Source organism: Taudactylus pleione, unplaced genomic scaffold (assembly GCF_031769625.1).
Source record: "Taudactylus pleione unplaced genomic scaffold, aTauple2 ptg000157l, whole genome shotgun sequence".
In the NCBI taxonomy this organism is placed as follows: Eukaryota; Metazoa; Chordata; class Amphibia; order Anura; family Myobatrachidae; genus Taudactylus; species Taudactylus pleione.
In genome coordinates this window covers 7146253-7168493 of record NW_028284559.1, presented here as the reverse complement: position 1 = coordinate 7168493, position 22241 = coordinate 7146253, and the positions used below count along the sequence as shown (strand labels likewise).

Sequence of the window (22241 nt, the reverse complement as noted above, 5' to 3'; positions counted from 1 at the left end):
CATTTCCATTATAATCACTGTAACATCGGCCCTAAAATGTGTCATGTGGGTAACCCAAAACCTGTACACATCCGATGTTGCTCCTCTTTGATGAAAACACGCTTCCCATGTGAAACAAGAAGGAATGAGGAGGACGTACCAGGTAGTACTACAAGCTCGTTCCTGCTGGCCCGGTCTTTATTCAGATAGGCAGCGTTTGATCCAAAGAGGGTCCCCAGTGCAAAGGAGCAGCAGTGGCCACGATATATTTTATTGTTGGGACTGGGTTTATAGATTTGGGTATAGTAATCATTTAGGTTTTGTTCCTCTTAAAGACTTTCATCTAAAATTCAATCAACTTCTATGTGTTACTATATCTATAGTAAAACTATGGCTACAAAAAGTGTTTGATTTTTTAGCATTATACACTTTAGTGATATTAGAGTTTAGGATAATCGGAGGATTTTTCCCTTTTAGTTGTGCTGGGGTGTATACAGTGAAGTATATTGCCCTAAGATACTTACTGCAGTAGTAACTTTGGAAAACAACCAATGTTATTTATAACACACCTTAGGGGAAAGTTTGTCTTAAGAAAAACAAAAAAAAAAGTTGCAAGTAGAAGAATTCATATATTGTATGGGAAAATGTCTGTTGTGACAATGGATTATCAAAGTATCAGAAGTAAAATGTGGCATGATTTTAAATCCCCCCCAAAAAAAGAGTGCAACCAATGACTAAATGTTACATACTAAGGACCAAGTAGGAAATGAGCACATTATCATATATATATTACGAGGGCTGATTGAAAAAGTAATGAGACCACCTCTGCTTTTCTGTCCCATAGGTAGGCGTGGCAACGCTATGCTGGTTATTGTGAAGCTCATACATCGATGTGTCTGAACCTGCGGTTGGACTGCCATAGTCTTCTTTGTTTGGTCACAGTGAGTGGAAAATCGTCGTACGTTTAATCATGGTGGATGAGGAAAACGTGTCCGAGATTACGTCAGAGATGTGTGATTGAATTTTGTGTTAAACTTGGAAAAAGCAGATAGATATGAAACTCATGAAATGTTATGGCAAGCATATAGTGGAGAAACAATTAGCCGTGCTGCAGTATTTCGGTGGTGGAAGCACTTCAAAGAGGGTAATACGCGAGTGACTGACGAAGTGTGATTTGGGAGACCATCCACCGCGGTTACAGATGTCAACATTGCCAAAGATGCAGAGATGTTGCAAAATGACAGAAGGATAACTTTACGCAAACTTTCGGCTTCCCTTGGCATCTCATTCAAATGGGTTCAGCATATTGTGACAAAGGACCTGAAAATGCATCGTGTGTACCAGGTGGGTGCCCATAAATCTCTCAGAAGAACAGATTCGATGATGCGTTGAATCATGCAAGATCACCGTTGGAATGTCGGAGAGGATACACAATTTCCTGACATCGATTGTGATGTGTGATGAATTGTGGATTTGTCATTGTGATCCGGAATCCAAACAATAGTCCAGTGTATGGAAACGCGCAAATTCGCTTCCGCCCAAAATATTCTGTTTGATTCCTTCGGCATGTGTATTTATGCTTCTGCTGTTCTTTGATGCACACGGTATGATCCTACAGCGTCCTAAAAACCCATTTGTGTGGAGCCATGAGGAAGAAAAAAGATCACATTTGCAGAAGAAACAGTGCTTATTGGTCCAAGACAATGCCGACCACATGTTGCTGCTGTTGCATCGGCAGCACTGACTAAAATTAATGGGACAGCACTGGAATACCAGACTTAGCGCCCTGTGATTTCTGGGCATTCCCAACCCTGAAAAAAACAACTGCCCGGAAAGAAGTTCTCAACACATGATGAAGTGAAAAGTGCCACAGCTGCAACACTAATAGAGATGTCACAAAACAGTCTACTGCACGTCTTTGAATCGCTGTTGAAACACCACAAAAAATGTATTGAATGTGATGGACACTACTTTGAAAAATAAAAATGTTCAGAACCTGTGGAGTCAGATTGTGAAAAAAAATCAGTCTTATTACTTTTCAATCAGCTCTCGTATATATAATCTGCCTCTAATTTTGTAACTATGTCTACCCTATTTGCATCACTGTGGAACTTTAAGATGCTATACAGTATATATATGCTAATAATCTTACAGGCAGTACTAAGAGCTGGGGAGAGCAAATGTCAGTCAGAGGTGGACTGTGGTATCACAGGAATTCTGGGCAATAGAAGTAGGATCAAGTGCACTAAAAGCTATTCCATAAAATACATGGAATTATTGATCGGCACCACAAATGTGAAACAAATATAAGCCTAAAGCTGACCACACACTAGACCAACTTACATCCAACCAGCCAACTAGTTGATTGGTTGGAATGAAAATCTGGTAACATATGGGAGTAACTGATGATCAGCAATTTGCTCCTAAATGAAAACAGATGAAAATGGACGTTCAGAAAAGTTTGTTAAATGTTTGATCTAAACAACTTGTTCAAACAACAGTTTTTGTCCATTTTCCGGCAGCTGGGAGCAAATTGCTGATTGTCATTTGCTTTCATACCTTACCAGATTTTCATTCCAACCAATCAGCTAGTGGGCTGGTTGGATGTAAGTTGGTCTAGTGTGTGGCCAGCTTAATTCTAGAACTCCCAGGTCTGATGCAGGATTTCCTACCGTAAAAAGAGCAGCCAATAAAATGTTTATTTTCCCAAGTTTCTGACTATTGATCAAACAAACTACATGATAGGTGAAAATCAGATGCTGTAACTTACTTTAGTTGCTGCTCAAAAGGAAGCAGAGTCTCATTGTAAAATGTCCAACTTTATGGAGTGCTCCAGAGCAATGCTCAAAGCAATCAGACTTTTGTGGCACTAACTTTATCTAAGCTTCTTGTTCATTTAGTTCAATGTGTAAAAGGACATGGTCTAATTTGCACGTTCATTGCTTGTAAGTTCAGCATAATAACTATTGAATACCATTTTCAAATTATGCAGAAAATATTTCCCAAGATTACTCACTCGCAGACAAGACAATCATCCTTGAAAAAACACTGCCATTCCAAGCCATGCGTCTGTTCTCTGTGTAAGCCAACATTATTCACAAACCGTGAAACAGCGACAGCAGCAGGCAGCACAGATGCATGGAGAAGACATCCCCTTACTGCCCCTCCCTCCATAAGCTACACTGGTTCTGGTTTCTTTAATCTTTTCAGACCCTAGGTGGCGACAGGTACTCCGAAAACAAATGTTAGAAATCTACTAACAGAATACCGAACGGGTCATTTCATGATCAGAATAGTGCCCACACAGTGGTTTACAGGTTGTCACAACTTACCCAGAAAAAAAAATAAGAGTTATGGTATAACATACCTTTGTTAACTATTTTTCTTCGAGGTCCATAGGGTCCACAGGAATTATCTTGGGGTTTGTGGTTGGAGTGATCCAGACACCAAACAGTTACAAGCTTTAGCTCCCAGGATGCACTGGGTCCTCCTCCATATATACCCCGCCCCTGGCTACAGGCACTCAGTTTGTTACCAAGGCAGGAGAAGGCTAGAGGAGAAGGAAGGACAATTGTACCACAGAAAAACTCTCTAAGAAGAGGGAATAATTGAAATACAAAAGAAAAAAAAAAAAAAAGATTACCCAATAACAACAAGTGCGTTAGGGTGGGTGCCCTGTGGACCTCGAAGAAAATAACAAACAGGCATGTTATACCATAACTCTTATTTTCTTCTTCGAGGTCCATAGGGTCCACAGGAATTACCTTGGGGATGTCCCAAAGCAGTTCCCTTAAGGATGGGGACGCTCCTGTTTAGTAGAAAGGAGAATCCAACGCCCAAAGGAAGCATCCTTAGAGGCAAATGTATCAAATGTGTAAAATTTTAGAAAAAGTGTGGACAGAAGACCATGTGGCTGCCTTGCACAATTGTTCAGCAGATGCACCACGACAAAACGCCCACGATGGTCCCACAGATCGAGTAGAATGCTGTCACTGTGTTTGGAACAGATCAGCTTGTGTGTAAACCTGAGAAATAGTCATATCAAGCCATCTAGGCCAGAGTCTGTTTGTTATCTGACCAGCCTTGCTTATGTCAGCCATTCAACACGAAAAAAGAATCCGTTTTCCTAATGGAGTTGGTGCGATCCACTTAGATACTGTACGTAGGGCACGTACAACATCCAGAGAAGCTTCACCTACAGAGAGGTCTGAAGACTGGAACCACAATTTCATTTCATTCACATAAAAACGGGATACTACCTTAGGAAGGTAACCCGCTCTGGTACGAAGAACAGCTCTATCCTGATGAAAAACAAAAAAAGGAGAGGGACAAGAAAGGCTGCCAAATCAGAGACCTTGCAGGCAGAGGAGATCGCAAGAAGAAAAACAGTCTTTGCTGTCAACCACCTATGGTCTACTGATTTCAGGGGTTCAAATGGGGGAGCCTGTAGAGCCCTGAGAACCAAAGACAACTCCCACGGAGCTACTGGAGGCTGAACCCTTGGAACACCCTGAAAAAATTTCCTAACATCAGGCAGCTGGTGATTGTTCGCTGAAACCCAACTGAGTGTGCAGATATCGGAACCCTCCAGGTGGACAGGCGGAGACCGAGGTCTAACCCAGCCTGCAGAAAAGCAAGCACTCAGGAGAACCTAAAACCTATAGTATCATATTTTCTATGAAAACACCATTACAAATAGGAATGCCAAACTCTGTAATAGACGCGGACAGAGGAAGACTTTCATGCAGTAAGAATCGTCTGAATTACACAGCTTGAAAACCTTTGGTTCTTAAGATGGAAGACTCAAGAGCCACACCGTCAAAGACAGACTAGGAAGGTCCGGATGCAGGCAGGGACCCTGTGTTAACAGGTCCAGCCTTAGAAGAAGAGGCCATTGAGAGACTCTGAAGGTCGGTGAACCAATGACGTCTGGACCAAGCAGGGGCTATCAGTATTACTGTGCCACCCTCCTGCTTGAATTTCCTGATAACCCTTGGGAGGAGGGAGATCGGCGGAAAGAGATACGCTAACTTGAAGTCCCACTTCACTGCTAGAGCGTCCCCAAAATCGGCGAATGGGGCAAAGGTTCTGGACCCGTACCTGGGGACCTCGTGGTATATTTATGGATACGAGACCCTCCTTGGTCGTCCATCCTCCCTGAAAAGGTGTGACAACCTGTCACTGCGCCCCATTCGCGGAAGCTGGCATCGGTAGTGAGGAGCACCCAATGTGGAATCCAGAAGGGGCGACCCCTGTTCCGATGAGCTGTCTGCAATCACCATGAGAGGGAGAGCCGAACTTCGGGCGAGAGGAGGATCGTTTGAGACCTTACCAGATTATACTGACCGTCCCACAGAGACCGACTCATTCGCTGCAGGGGCCTGGAATGGAACTAAGCATATACTACCATGTTCGAAGGTGGATACCATGGACCCTAGGACCTGCATTGCAGAGTGAACTGACAGTCTATGATTGCGGAGCAATGGTAACGCAGCAATCTTGTGCCCCGGTAGAAAGATCCTTTGTACCAGGAAATCCTAGTAGCGCCCCCAGATGAAACATCTGTTGTGCTGGCAACAGATCGCTGAACATCATGAAGATCCGTCGCATCCCGACGATCTGTCGCAGATGTATGGGCACCTTTAGTCATATAAAGGCAACAATGTTATGTGACCACTTTCACAAATATCTAGTAAATGTGAAGTACAGCTATAACGGACAGTTTTATCATAAAAATAAAGGCAGTATAACACACAGCAAAACTCAATGCATTTAAGCAATATATTTGCAATAGGCTCTTAATCAACTACAAAAAGCACAAACAGCTTAGTAGGATATTGAGCTCTGTATAACCTGCCACCAAAGGAGAGGTATACTGGACAAGGATCTCGCAAAAAGAAGCCCAAAGGGGTTCCTGCCCAGGAGCTGGTAGGCTAGACTGATGTGGTGACTACTTGTAACAGTGACCACATAATCCATTCTGTATGAAATCCTGAGGGGAAAGGCCCGCTTGACAGGCCATACATGACACCAGCACAGGGGCTTTAGCCTCCTGTTTCTCATTCTCTTTAGACATAACAATACAACACAATGTTATGCAAAGCAAAATAACCCACACACCTGTAGCAGAGGGTTGTGAAGAGAAATAGCTGTGATAGTGTTATAGTTATAACTGAGGGGGTCATTCAGACCCGCTCGCGAGCGCAGGACGCTCGCAAGAGGGTCGATTGTGCCCTACTGCGCATGCGCACGACGGAGGGAGCTCCGGGTCTCGCACCAAAGGGGGCGTGCTGTCGATGTTGATTGACAGCACGCCCCCTTTGGTGGGAGTGCCGGGGGCGTGGCTGCCAGACGGAGGCGTTCCAATGAGAACGCCTACCGTCTGAAGCCGGCCCCACTGACATCAGTAGTGATGTCAGTGGGAGTGATTTTGGCTCTGATAGAGCCAAAATCACTCCAGGGCTTGCGGCAGCGAGACCCTACCACAGGGTCTCCGTCGCAAGCCAGATGGTCGCGATGGTCTTGACCATCGCGACCATCATGGACGCTCGCTATAGCTGTGGGTGGTCACCCACAGCTATGCGAGCATCCAAGAGGCCGCTCCATTTTCATGTAGGAGGGCCCTGATTCAGAGCGAGCGCTCTGGTCAGAGCGTCCGGCTCTGAATCAGGCCCTGAGTTATTCAGAAAAAAAGGCAGTATAACACAGCCATAAGTCACATACAATGCAAAGAGAATTATAATTATATATAATATATATATATATATATATATATATATACACACATATATATATATATATATATATATATATATATACATATACTCAGTCAACTACGAACAGCACAAAGGCCTTTTAGAATATTGAGCTCTGTATAACCTGGCCACCTAAGGAGAGGTATGCAGGGATATAAAGGGAGACTGACCAAACCTCCTAAGATTCGCAGCTACAGAGAGCACCTGAAAGTGGTCTCTGGGCTTCTCCTATCAGGGAGGCAGGTAGGAGCGACCCAGACAGAGGAAACCTCATCTCTGGACTAGTGTCTGGGTTGGGGGAGGGGCCGCCAGGGAGAGCCTGCCTCCCCTAGGCTGTATGGATCCACCGGGCTATACATGGCCACCGCCCTATCCCAGACACCAGAATTTTATGCCCCGGTGTTCTAGTGGGGAAGCAGTCGTCCTTGGTTCCTCACAACAGCGGCCTCCGGCAGGTCTCCACTACCGGAGGTACGGACTGCCACGTGATCCCCTCCCCCACATCTTCGGCTGCAGTCCTGGGCCCAGCGCTTCAACTCCGCTGGCGCCCGCCGAAATCACCAGTTCCCTCATTGGTGTTGCGGCGCTGGCGGGGGTAGACGGAGCAGCAGCACGGATGTCCATTCAGACACCTAGTGCTGCTCACTCATAGGAAAAAAAAAAAAAAAAAACTTGCTTGGGACTGCCGAACCAGTCCCCTGTTCATAAGGTGCACTCCGGCGCACCAAAAAAAGTGCCTGTAGCCAGGGGCGGGGTATATATGGAGGAGGACCCAGTGCATCCTCGGAGCTAAAGCTTGTAACCGTTTGGTGCCTGGACCACTCCAACCACATGCCCCAAGGTAATTCCTGTGGACCCTATGGACCCCGAAGAAGAAATCCTGAGTCATCTACTAATCAACTCCTGATGTACTTTCATAGTGAAAATAAATAAATAATAATAAAGAAAAGTAAATGTCTGCCTGGTTTAAACTGGTTATATTAACGTTTTCCTGTGCTCCCACTTTAACTCCCTGATATGCACATATTTGTAAATAATACCCGCTGAAGGTTAGCAATATCCAAGTACTGATATTAATTATTTGTCCATGCATCGACTATATGTACACTTTTCCTTATCCTAATTAAAAAAAAAAATGGGACTCAACGTAAGGGTTATATGAATCATTTATAGAGAAACCACTCTAATACAGTTTGTATTAACAATGTAAACAGCAAAGGGTTTGGCGTTCCATTATTAATTTACCTCTAGTCAATATTAGTAACGAATCTTCTGACATAAGTATGAAGATCAGTCATCTCTGATGCTCTGTAAAATGTGTAGACAGTCACTCATATTAAATTAAGATTAAATATAAAAGTAAGTTAATGCTCTGAAACTTATTTTCTTCCACAGGGACTTCTCACTATAAACCCAGTAGAATGGAGAGAAGAAAGTCATCCCTTCTTATACTGTACACATAGGGAAACCTGTCCTGCAGGTCTACAAAGTCTTGGGCAGAAACATGTTAAATCTGCATTTGCATGATGCATTTGTATTATAACTAAATGAATGGTACTAAGGGCCTGATTCAGACCCACTCGCGAGCGGCTGTCCGCTCGCAAGTGGGTCGATGTTATGCACTGAGCATGCGCACGACGGAGGGAGCTCCGTCGTGCGCATGCGCCAGACGCGACGAGCGAAGGAAAGTCCTTCGCTCGTTGTGTCCGATCAAAGGGGGCGTGCTGTCAATGTTGATTGACAGCACGCCCCCTTTGGTGGGCGTGCCGGGGGCGTGCCTCCGTGACGGGGGCGTTCCCACGGGAACGCCTCCCGTCAGAAGCCGGCCCACTGACATCACTAGTGATGTCAGTGGGAGTGATTTTGGCTCTGATAGAGCCAAAATCACTCCGGAGCTTGCGGTTGAAAACCTCAACCGCAGGCTCCGGCTCGCAATTTCGATGGTCGCGATGGTCTCGACCATCGCGGCCATCAAAAAGCACGCTCGTATAGCCTGTGGGTGGTGACCCACAGCTATACGAGCGTCCAGGAGGACGCTCCATGAAAATGGAGCCCGGCCCTCATTCAGAGCGTGCGCTCTGCTCAGAGCGTACGGCTCTGAATGAGGGCCTAAGCCTTTATAAAGTTGATCCACTCTGTTCTTACCCATTATTTTAAATAAAGCATTAGGAGTGGTGTCTTTCTATGTTAGAGACAGAGCAACTCATTGATATAGAAAGAATTTATCTGAACGATGCGTTACTGTTCTCTCCAAACTATCATGAAATAAGCATAACTGGACAACTGACTCAACACATCTGAATGCATAAATAAAATCCATACACAAGCCAATATCCAATGATGAAGCCATACATGGGCTTACAGACACAAGCCAGCACGTACAGTATAAACAAGACATTCAGCAACACTATCAGCTTGGCGCAGACGGGAGGCGCAAACCGTGTCATGGATGGAGGGACAGGGGTGAGATGCACATGGCACGGTGGAGGATGCAAACTTTGTAACCATTGAATACCTTACTGGACCATTTGGTAGCTTCCCGATGCAAAGACTGAGCTGCGGCCAGCATTGACTGGTTAACAGGCTGACCCTCAGGCACTAAGAGCAGCTCTGGCTCATAATCATCTTCAATGTCAGAGGAGAGAGCAAACTCCGCTGACACCTCCTCCTCCTCTTCCTCACGCTCCTGCTCTACCGCAGACACAACGGCTTCTCTACCCTGCGGGGTAGCGGGAGCAGGGCTTCCGGGTGACTGGGAGGGCAGGGAGGGGTAAAGAAAGGGGGACAGGGTTAGTATCAGAAGCAGAGGTGGGACAGGAGGGCAAAGGATTGACTGCACCTGAAGCCAAACCGTGTGTGTGTGTGTAGGTGTGTGTGTAGGAGTGTGTGTGTAGGTGTGTGTGTGTGTGTAGGTGTGTGTGTGTGTGTAGGTGTGTGTGTGTGTGTAGGTGTGTGTGTGTGTGTAGGTGTGTGTGTAGGTGTGTGTGTGTGTGTAGGTGTGTGTGTGTGTGTAGGTGTGTGTGTGTGTGTAGGTGTGTGTGTAGGTGTGTGTGTAGGTGTGTGTGTAGGTGTATTTTTACTATTAGACAGACATAAATGTTACAATTTGCATTTTATACAGCAAAAAGAAAGCGACTGAAATATAACTGCAATGTTACTATTGTACAATCAGTAAAGGATTTGCCACATTGTACTTTCAGCATTAATGCCATGTATGAATTAGTCAAAACAATCAGTTCTTACAATGCTAATCTATGATTTCATGTTAAAAAGGCTACATCGGCATTATTGACGTATAATGTAAATAGCACAAACTAACCTTGTAGCAAAGTGGGTTTTAATTAAAAAATCAAAATAACCCAAACAAACATTTAGAATTATTTAAATTTGCAGCCTTTATTACTACTTTTATGTACAACTCCACATCAGTTTCATTGAGCAATTCACCAATGTGGAAACAGGGCTGTAATAAAGTGATATGCTACATTTTCTATAGTATACTTTTTATGAATGCATTTACAGCCATTTATAGTGCAAAGGTCCTGTAATATATCCTATTACCTAACATTTCTATGCATCTCACACTCCCCAAAACAATGACGGAATGTGCTGTAATAGGACAGTAAGGCTTGCACAGAGTTAAATGGAACCACACTTATATATTTCTAGTTTCAACGCTTTTTTAGAAGTCTCAGATTTCTCTGTTACCATAAAACTGTGGTAAATAAACAAATGTTCCATTACAGTTAAATGGGCCGTACACATGGTCAGATAAACTGCACGATTTTAACGATAACGATCATATCATTAAAATTGTACAGTTTCTGGCCCCTGCAAACGACCAAACTATGGTCGATACGCGGGCACGAATTGTCGATGACGACCATCGACCGTCTCCCGTGCATGCAGGCCAACTTGGTCAATATCGACCAGGTTAGCCTGTTTACTATAGGGACACGTGATCATTAATCGCGGGTCGTTATAGTTGTTAAGGGATTTATGCATGTGTTGAATGCTCGATAACGATCATCCAACACATGCAGGACGATCATATAACGGTCGTCATCATTGTCTGATGGTCTGACCGTGTGTACCCTCCAAAAGACTGATCTGAAATGGATAATGTATTTGGAACTGTACAGCACTTCAGCCTGAACACCAAGAATTGAGAATACAACATAACTTCTATAACCCAGAACATGATCACAATCTGCAGGAAGGAAGGTAGCAACAGTTCACATTATAGGCAAAACATTTCTTTTGCATCAAGGTTAACCAAATGTGTTATTAATGACAAAGGCATGGTCTTCTTCTGAAGTTCCACTATCTTACTTCCACCTTCAGAGAATTCTATATATGCCGATCTGATTACTTGGGTTTCAATTGGATACGATAACCGATAAACTCATGCCTGTGCTTTGGATAGAACTTGGTTGCACAGCAGATCTGTTGTATTCAAAATAAGTAACATCCTAAACAATATACTTCCCTGAGGGTGAATTTCCAAGTCTGAAGATTTACTCTGTCTTACCTGGCTTATTACATTACAGATGGATTTATTAACAGCCCTCCAGTAGCCTTATTGCTGAGAATACCTAGTCATTGGCTTAGGTGTAGAAAATGAATTGCCCTTTTGTACAGCATTCATCATGGCAGCTCCCAGTCAGTAAGAGCTGGAACTGTGTAACATATACCTGTATGTTTTTTTTCAATCTCTTTCACAATTTAGTTGAAAGTATGGTGTAGTTACTTAAGAGACACATAAAAACAGACACCCATCATATTTGGGTATACATTATTGGTCTAGAACAGGGGTGCACAACATTTTTGTTTTGTTGTCAGGGAGCTGAATTGAAAGATCAAAACATAACTTGATGTGAGAGAGAGAGAGAGCGATTATATATATACCCATCCCTGTAACACATTTCTCACCTCTGTAGCCTCTCATTTTTTCACATCCGCCTGTAGTAAGTCATCTCCCCATCACATTTTCCTCTCCAATCACCCCTGTAGTCAGGGGCATAGGAAGGGCGGGTACCGGAGCACGAGCTTCAGGCACCGAAGTCGCCAGAGGGTGCCACGTTTGAGCCTGTGACATCATGACATCACACGCACTAGGGTATGATGTCAATGTCAAATGCAGGGAGTAGGGAGCTGGGTCGCACCCGGGAATAAAAAAAGGAAAAGAAAAGAGGTGTGTACTGGGTCTGCGGCTGCAGCTGCGCCTGCCAGCTATTAAGATTATATATTATATACAGGTTGAGTCTCCCATATCCAAAATGCTTGGGACCAGGGGTATTTTGGATATCGAATGTTTCCGTATTTTAGGAATAATTGTATACCATACTGACATATCTTGGGAATGGGACCAAAATCTAAACACAGAATGCATTTTTTGTGTCATATACACCTTATATATAAAGCCTGCAGGTCATTTTATATAATATTTTCAATAATTTTGTGCCTTAAACAAAGTTTGTGTACATTGAGCCATCAGAAAGCAAAAGGTGTCACTAGCTCGCTCATGCTAAAAAAAAAAATTCCGTATTTCGAATATTTGGATATGGGAGACTCAACACACTGCTCCCAGGATGCACCGGGTTTCCTCCTCATATACCCCACCTCCTGCCTCAGGTAGCCAGTTCGTTACCAAGCTCAAGCAGACAAACAAATAAAGGGTAAGAAAGAAAAGACCCATACTTACGAGTCCAGACTCTCAAGAGAAGAAACAACGGAAAACCTCCCCCAGAACTACAGGTGCGTCTGGGTGGGTGTCCTGTGGACCCCATGAACCTCGAAGAAAAAGAGTTAACAAAAGGTATGTTATACCATAACTCTTATTTTCTTCTTCGGGGTCCACAGCCATTACGTTGGGGATATCCCAAAGCACTAACCCTACGGGCGGGGACGCTCCTGACTCTCGGAAGAGAGGAAAATCCTACGCCCGAAGAAGGCATCCTGAGAGGCAAAAGTGTCAAAGGCATAAAATTTGACAAAGGTATTGATGGAAGACCATGTGGCTGCTTTACATAATTGCTCAGCAGAAGCACCCCGGCGGGCCGCCCATGATAGACCTACCGCCCTAGTAGAATGTGCAGTCACTGAATCCGGCACACGCATACCAGTCTGTGTATAAGCCAATGAAATTGCCATGCGAATCCACCTGGCCACTGTCTGTTTATTGGCTGGCCAGCCACGCTCATGACAACCATAAAGCACAAAAAGTGAATTGGACTTCCTCCATTTGCTCGTGCATTTAACATAAATTCTCAACGCACGGACCACATCCAGGGAAGCCTCACCTTGTGAGAGACTTGTGCCCTGAAATGCTGGAACTACTATTTCTTCATTAATATGAAATTTAGACACCACTTTCGGAAGGTAACCCTCCCTAGTACGTAGTACTGCTCTATCTTGATGAAATATCAAGAACGGCTCCCGGAAGGAAAGCGCAGCTAAATCCGACACTATGTGCAGATGCCATAGCAAGGAGGAATACCGTCTTTGCTGTTAGTCACTTGATGTCTATTGAATTTAAAGGCTCGAACGGAGGAGCCTGTAAGACCTTCAGAACTAGAGTCAAGTCCCACGGAACAACCGGGGAAACAAAGGGAGGCTGAATCCTCAACACCCCCTGAAATAAGGTCTTTATATCCGGTCTCAGAGCAATTTTATGTTGGAACCAGACTGAAAGAGCTGACACCTTTACTCTTAAAGAGGCCAGGCGTACCCCTTTTTCCAGACCGCTTTGAAGAAAATCCAGCACTCTGGATATCAGGAATTTATGTGGATCATACCCTTTCAGTTCACACCACTGAAAGAAAGTATGCCAAACCCTATAATATATACGGGCTGAGGATGGTTTCCGTGCCTTCAGCATCGTCCGTATAACAGACTCGGAAAACCCCTTTTCCCTCAAGACGGAGGCCTCAAGAGCCATGCCGTCAAAGATAGCCGATGAAGATCCGGGTACCAGCAGGGACCCTGTAGCAACAGATCCGGTCTCAATGGCAGAGGCCATGGAGTGTCTATGGAGAGAGACCGTAGATCTGTGAACCAGTGCTGCCCTCTTGTTTGCTCTTCTGCCCAGAGTGGTCAGAAAGATCAAACGGGGGAAACAGATATACCAGCTTGTAACGCCACTTTACTGCCAGTGCGTCTACAAGCTCGGCTCTCGGATCTCTTGTCCAGGACCCGTACCTGGGAATCCTTCTTGATGCCATCAGATCTATTTCTGGTAGACCCCACCTGTCAACAAGGTTCCGAAAAACCTGTGGATGTAGGGCCCATTCCCCTGCATTTATCTCTTGCTGACTGAGAAAATCGGCCTCACAATTCAGGATTCCTGGAATGAACACGGCAGATATCGTGGGCAGATGAGTCTCTGCCCATACCAGGATTCTTGATACCTCTGCCAAGGCGGCCCGACTCCTCGTGCCCCCTTGATGATTTAGGTAGGCGACCGCGGTGCGATTGTCCGACTGTATCTGCACGACCTGCCCTTTAAGATTTCCTGAGCCTGCACTAAAGCTTTGAATATAGCTCTTCGTTCCAGGATATTTATCAGTAGCCGGCTTTCCGTCACTGACCACTTTCCTTGGAAAGTGTGTGACCCCGTCATCGCCGCCCAACCTTGAAGACTGACGTCTGTTTTGACTAATGTCCAATCCAACACCCAAAAGGGGCGACCCTGCCTGAGATGCTTTGTCTGCAACCACCAGGTCAGGGACAACCGTACCTCTGGAGAGAGATGCAGCAGCTGGGACCTGATCGTGCGATGATCCTTGTTCCAGCGAGACAGAATGAATTGCTGCAGTGGCCCGGAGTCTAATTGAGAGTATTCCACCATCGACCCCAGGACCTGCATGGCTACTAGAACGGCTATTTGCCTGTTGTGAAGCAATCTGCGTATTCGTGATTGTAGAGCAAGGATCTTCTCCTCCGGCAGATATATTCTCTGCACCACGGAGTCCAATCTCGCTCCCAAATGACACATCTGTTGTACCGGACAGGGTGACGACTTTTGCCAGTTTATGATCCAGCCGTGACTGTACAGACATGATACGGTCAGCCTCATATGATCCTGTAACTGCTGTGGGGACTGCCCCAGCAACAGGTAGTCATCCAAGTAAGGCAAAATCCTGACGCTTTGGCGCCTGAGGCATGCCATCATCACTGCCATCACCTTGGTGAATACCCGAAAGGCTGTGGACAGGCCAAACGGCAGGGCCTGGAACTGAAAATGTTCCTCCCCTACCGCAAAAGAATAAATTTTTGATGAGCCTGTGTGATTGGGATGTGAAGGTAGGCATCTTGTATGTCTAGGGACACCATATAGTCCCCGTGTTCCATTGCCAACACAATCGATCGCAATGTTTCCATCCTGAACCCGGGGGCTCGAACAAATTTGTTGAGCTCTCTCAGATTTAGAATAGGCCGGTATGACCCATTCGGTTTCAGAACCAAGAACAGATTGGAGTAAAACCCCTCTCGGAACTGGTTCTCTGGCACCGGAATCACTACTTCTGATGCTAGTAAGGCAAGAATAGCCTTCTGAAGGGCCAAAGCGCTTTCTGAACCCACCTGCGGGTTTACACAAAAGAACCTTTGAGGAGGAGTCCTCCAAAACGTCAGGGCGTACGCTCGGGAAACAACTCCCCGAACCCAGGCATCCTCCTTCGTGAGGTGCCAGGGCTCTGAGAACCGAAGTAGTCGGCCCTCCACCCTGGGATCCCCCAGGGGGAGGCCCGTCCCATCAGGCCACTAGTTTATCCTGGACCCTAGATCCTGGACGTTTGTTCTGCCAGGGCTTCCTGGGTCCTGCCTTTCTTGGTGGAAATCTCGTTGGGGGCTGACCTTTGGCCTTGCCCTGCGGCCGAAACCCCCGAAAGGACGTCCTCCTCAATTTAGACGAGGTTGCTGATGGTAAACCTGCCTTCTTTGAGGCTGCCATGGAGGATACAATTTTGTCCAGTTCTGGACCAAAGAGCACACCTCCTGTGAATGGAAGGAATTCTAGGGCCTTTTTGGACCCGACATCTGCCCTCCAATCCTTCAACCAGAGGATCCTACGTGCCACCACGGACTCAGCTGAAACTTTAGAGGAACGGATCCCTGCATCCAAGGCGGCATCACCCAAATAAAGAGGCCCCTTCTCTAATAACGGAGATCATATCCAGTTGCTCCTTAGAGGCATCTGGTAAAGTTTTTGGCCCACTCCTCAATAGCTCTTGCTACCCAGACAGTGGCCATAGCTGGGCGGGTGGCCGTTCCTGCCAGCGAAAAAATTGATTTGAGACAAGACTCCAGTCTCCTATCCGTGGTTTCCTTCAGCGAAACTGCTGGGATTAGCAAAGTGGTAAGTTTAATAAGCTGTGCCACATGCGCATCAACTGATGGTGGATTCTCCCACTTGGCACAGTCCTCTGCTGGAAAAGGATATAGAAGCGCCATTCTTTTAGGAAAATGGCTTATCTTATCCGGACGGACCCACGCTTCCTCCATAAGTTCTGATAAATGTTCAGACTTTGGGAATTCTGCCTTAACCAATTTTGAACAAGGGGGCTTTCCTAAGCGGAAGATCCCCTTCCTCGATATTTAACACAGATTTTACAGCACTTATCAGAAAAGGGACATCGGCTACTGGGAAATGATCATCATCCTCCTCGGAGCTAGACTCCTGTGAAAAGTCCTGTGCCTGTTCCTCGGAGGAGGAGGCACTCGAGTACTCACCCATGTAAGGCGGTACATGGCGCCTAGATTTAGGCTGCTTTGGCTTGACAGCCTGAGGCTGAAAAACCCCCGAGGATGATGCCATAACCTTACCAGCACCAGGGTCCATCCAAGGCGGCCACATCATGGGCATAGGATGCATCTGCTTAGGCAAACCCTAAACCGGTGGTACCGGGGCAGCCAGCCGTTCCGCCATCTGAGCCATAACCTGAGAAAATGATGCCCAAGGAGGCTCAGGGCCTGAAACATTCAAACTTAATTGGTGTGGTGGCTGTCTGAAACAGTTCCCACAAAGCCCATTTTGTAGAAAGTCCTGTGGGGACTCCTTAGACATAACACTATGCCACTGGTTCTGAGTGTCTATGTGCTGCTTTCTACTCTCAACCCACACACCTGTAGCAAGGGAAGGGGAGAGACAGTGACAGTATACAGGAATTACAGTTCTTTTACAGAAGAAACAGTTTCCATAAACAACAATCACATGTCATGCATAAATACTCTGCGAGCCATATGCATATAAGCTCTCACTACCATAATCAGCCCAAGCTTAGGTAGGATAGAGCCCTGTAAAAACCTAGACCAGCAGTAGGCAAGGTATACAGGGAGATTGCCCAGCGTCCCTCTTGTAGGAGCAGCGTTCAGAGAGCAACTGACATACACTCTGGCTGCCCTATATGGAGGCTGGGAGGAACAATCCACAATCAACTGTGCCAGAGGACTGAACTAGCGTGTGGATTGGGGGAGGGGCCGCCGGGGAAGCATACCTCCCCTATGCTGCTTGGACCTGCCCGGTAAACTGACCTGGCCGCCGCCACAAGCCCCGGCTGGTAAGGAACATCAAATCCCGGCGGTCTAGGCTAGGAGAACAAGCCGTATGCCTCCTGACTGCAGCGCGCCTCCAGCCAGTCTCACCGCCGGAGGCCGGACCACCACGTGGTCCCGGCGTCAGCGGCCGCCACGACCACCTGCTTACCTGCCATCCCCTTGATCCGGTTGCAGTCCAGGGCCAGAAAGCCCCTGCCAAGGCTAGCGGTGCGGCGCCGGAGGAGGTAGTTGCCGCGCGTGGCCGATGCGCCTCCAATCAGGCGCGAGGCTGTTTCCAGGACAGCTCAGACCACCCGCTGAGATAGAAAGTAAAACTCTCTTTTTTTTTTTGTTACTCCTCTGCAGGACTGCTCCAGCAGTCCCACTGTCTATGTGGTGAACACACCAAACAGGAAGAACTGGCTACCTGAGGCTGGAGGTGGGGTATATGAGGAGGAAACCCGATGCATCCTGGGAGCAGAGAGCTTGTTTGTATTAACTGTTTGGTGACCGGGATTCATACCCCCCCCAACGTATTGGCTGTAGACCCCGAAAATACATATACATATACATATATATATATATATATATATATATATATACACACACACACACACACACACACACACACACACACATATATATATACATATATATACATACACACACACATATATATATACACACATATACATACATACACACATATAGTGCTATGCACAACAATTATACTATGAAGAGCAGGATGAGGAGATTGCAGGTTGATGAGAAGAGGGTAAGTTGGAGGGGGCAGGGGAAGGTTGGCTGAAGTGACAGGGGGCTGAAGAGAAAGGGACTAGTGTCACGATTGGGGATAGATCCCCTTCAGTAAATGTACCCTGATGCCATCAGTTACTATACATGTGGACAACGATTATGAATAGTAACCTGTGGCAAGCGAAGCGAGCCACCATACCCAAAGCGTGGCAAGCAAAGCAAGCTCGCGAGGGTACAAGTTTCTAAAGTGACAGCGCTTTAAGGGTAAAGAACTGCACTTCTGCCCTCACTTCACATCACGTCCAGATACATTAACTGAAGGGGAACTATACACAACCCTCGTGTGACGGGGCTGAAGTGATGGGGACTGGTGCGACATGGGGCAGGAGGATGGAGTGACGGGGCCGGAGGCTGAAAAGATACTGGGGGCACAAGTCTGGTTGAACCTCTGTTGCATGATGGTGACATTAGTTACATTCCTACACAAACAGGTATATTCCGTACCATGTGATCTCCTACATGAAGAGTGAGTACCGACTGAAGACACTGCCCAGGGAGGATCAATTTCTTTAGAGGTTTCCCATTGCAGAGAAACCACCATATAAGTAAGATGTTTTTTTTATGAAGTACACACAAAACTGGATTTTATTAGTGGAATTACTTAGTGGGTTGGAATACATCTAACACACTATGCCCCATTTCGATGCTGCCCCTAATGTTTATTTTTATTTCCCTTTAATTTAACTCCACATGCTCAAGAAGCCTCCTCCCTGGCACACTTGGGGGGGCGTCGTTGCACGCACGTGCTCTGTGCGCCCTGGCCACACACTACGCCCCTGCCTGTAGTAATAGTCCCACCCTCATCACTCATGCAAGAACATATTCGCCCATCGTCAACCCTGTAGCAGCCCCCCCCTCATAGCCGAGCCCTCTGTCTGGGATGTAGTTTGGAAGCAGACGGTCTAAATTCCGATCGCCGGCTTCCAGACGTTCTAATTCCAGCATGGTACTAATGACAGGTGTCTAGACGCCTGTCATTAACCAGACGTCGGAAGTGATGCTGGGCGCGGTTTGGGGGAGGGTTAGGTTTAGGGCTCCCGGGGGGGACTTAGGGCTAGGCAGCCCCAGGGAGGTTAGGGTTAGGCTAGGGGAAGGGAAGTTAGGCACCCCCGGGGGGAGGTTAAGGTTAGGCACCCACCGGGGGACTTAGGTTTAGGCACTTAGAGGGTTAGGCACTTGGGGGGGCGGTTATGGGTAGGCACCCCTAAGGGAGTGTTAGGGGGGGGGAAATTAGGTTAGCGATACTTACCTTAGAGACAAACAGGATTTTCACCCTTGCCGGGCTGCCGCTGTCGGGATTTGAACCACCGGACGCACCCCTCTGTCTCACCTCCAACTATAGAAGCCCCTTAATCCCCCCTTTAGCAGCACTGCCCGCTCTCCCAACTATAGAAGCCCTCTCGTCTCCCCCTGAAGCAGCACCTTTACCAAATTCAACCCCTTACACCCCAGAAACATTCCCCATCACTATTGTCACCTATGCCCTCTCACACACGGTTCTAAGTTGTACAGTCTATCAGCAAATCAGAGCAAAACTCATGAACGATTCCTCGCAGAAGGACCTCAATGAAGAATGCTGGGTCTCACTGTGGCTGCAGAAGTGGTGAGTAACATCAACAGAAAGAGTATGAAACCTAATACAATGTAGACTGCTGGTACAATCAGGGCCAGGTACAGTGTGGACATGTACCTGTTCGACTTCCTGCAGGCCCACAAATGGCCTTGCAGGCAACACGCAGCTTGCATATTGTGCACCACTGGTGTAGAACACTCCAGTGCTCTTTGCATACATGAAACGGTCTCACGGGGCCCTTCCCCCCAGAAAATCACTCTTCACCCTACAAACAAAATATTTTCTAAAAAGATTCAGTTATATTCTGAAAAATGACTATTCATTGCTCAAGTCTTTGAAATGTGCAAATAGATATTGCAAAATGGCACTCGTGCTGTAAGTATCTAGTGTGCCTAACTCTCTCAAAGTGTAACGTTCTACATTAGTGGGTTAATACCCGCAGGCAGTTAAACATGCTTCTCTCTTAGCCAGTCATTTGTACGTCCAGGGAAAACTCTCTCAACTAGACGTTTGTTATGAAATAAACTGAAAGAAAATTGTTTACATGGTATATATGTTGTTACACCAGATTTTTAAGGACAAATAAAAAAAGTTTTGTCTAACAAATTGTATATAGGTCAGTCATATACTTCACCACCATACTCTGGCACCTTCCTTATGGTTCACTCTGTAGGCTAAATATATTAACTTTCTCAGTTATGTTTTATATTAATATGTAATAATCGTCACACAAACATTACCTTGCTGGACCACTTTCGAGCTTCATCGTGAAGCTGTCTTGCAGCCTCTATCATTGGCTGGTTCACCACCTCTCCCTGCTTCTGCTCGGGGAACTCCTCGTCCTTCTCTTCAGGAGGAGGTGGCCTGGGAGGTGGAACCTCTCCCTCAGGAAGTGGCGGCTTTGGAGGTGCGGCCTCATCAGTCAACTGAAGAACGAGAACTCATCAATAAATGCCAATTTTGAAGCAAAAGAACATGGCGTGTCTCCATTTGTATTTTTATGCTAGTTCTTAGCCAACATCTGATGTAGCAAGACCATGGTGTGTGCACCATATGACCGAATAGAGGTGAATTTTGCAAAAATATACAAGTATGTGCATTGGGTGGCTTTAGGTGAAAAGAAAGTAAAAATCAAAAAATACACCCAATCCATTGGTACACCATTTAGTGCAGTACAAAATAAAAATAATAATAATGTGTAACAGGAAACCTATGACAACACTGAGGTAGTCCAGTTCCACGCTAAGGCCGGGTACACACTAGACGACCGGCAATCTTGCCAGTGGTTGGGGTGATTTGCCTTTGCCCCAGATCATGCAAGATTGCTGGTGCACACTAATAGATTTAATGAACGATGGAACAATCACTCGTCCTGTCCTGGATTAAGCTACACAGCCCTGCATGCGATATAGTGTGATTGGCCATGCAACCTGTGGGAGAGCACAATCGGGCATACACACTGCCCGATATGCCTCAAAACGACTAATCGTCCAATTTATCGTGTACTGTGTACCCAGCCTAAGTAGAAAAAGTATTTAATATTGTAATAAGGTCTACTGTGTTTTAATATGGAACTAAACCCTAAAGGAAGTGGAAATGTTATACAGAAGAATAAACACTATATTGTTATATGAAGGTCAAATGTGTTCTGTTTAATCAGAAAATTATTCACAAGTTGTCTAATGAACACTGCCATATTCCTTTGAAAGTATAATCAACACACATAATTAAGAGGATCCTTACAGTGTTCATAGTGGATGCAGTGCTGTAACAACTAGCTGACCAGGTACAATCTAATTACAGCCCAATCTCAAGTGCAGCAACAAAGGAGGGTACAGGACAGCTGTCATTTAGGAAAACGGTGTATATACCTGCTGTTAATTAAAATAAGACATACAAAGCTCGATTCGGAGTTGCACACAATTCCATCAGTGGAATCTGTCTAAAGGCGGGTATCCACTTATAGATATACAAACGAGAGCACCATTACGACATTGCAATCGTGCTCTCGTTTGTATATCAAGTGAAGTGCCTAGACTGAACGTTCATTCGTTCAGTCCAGGCACATCCCTCATCCCCGCACATGCTGAACCTGACGGGATTGTCAGGTTGACCAGCATGTACAGGCGATGTCAGAAGCGACTAGCGGGCACGCACATCGCTGGCCGCTTCCGACCAAAACATTCCCGATGCATGTACAATTTGCAAGCGATTGCACGATAACTACGTCATTATTGTGCAATCGCTTGGTTAAATCGCTAAGTGGATACCCCCCTTAAGCCTGCATGCGCAACTTAGAGTAATTACAGGTAAGTCAGAGTCGTACAGATCTCGCTTAGTGGGCAGCAACTGGGTGTTTGCACATAGGATAAATAAGCTGTGGGCATGTAGGAGAAATTGCGGCTATTCAGAGATGAACGCATGCAGAAATCCATCCATCCATCAGGTGGATCTGCAACAAAGAATGGGACTGGCCCCTTTATGTGCAACTCTGCATCAGGCCCACAGTCTGCAAGTGGTTACTGAATATGCAATGGGGTTAGCACAGGTCCATAGTAAAAATACCAACTCTCCCTACATTT

At 46.0% G+C, this 22241-nt stretch overlaps 1 protein-coding gene across 2 annotated transcripts in view; it reads right to left on the bottom strand.

Annotated features, from left to right (window-relative positions):
• VCL (vinculin) overlaps positions 1 to 22241 on the bottom strand; it is a 111498-nt gene that overhangs the window by 6677 nt on the left and 82580 nt on the right. The window contains exons 18-19 of one of the 2 annotated variants that reach the window (XM_088474981.1): positions 20400 to 20585; positions 9250 to 9486 (exon numbers count right to left, since the gene is read on the bottom strand). In XM_088474981.1, coding sequence (XP_088331107.1) covers positions 9250 to 9486; positions 20400 to 20585 — 423 coding nt within the window. The remainder of the gene's footprint in view (positions 1 to 9249; positions 9487 to 20399; positions 20586 to 22241) is intronic. The other variant, XM_088474982.1, reaches the window with a different exon arrangement.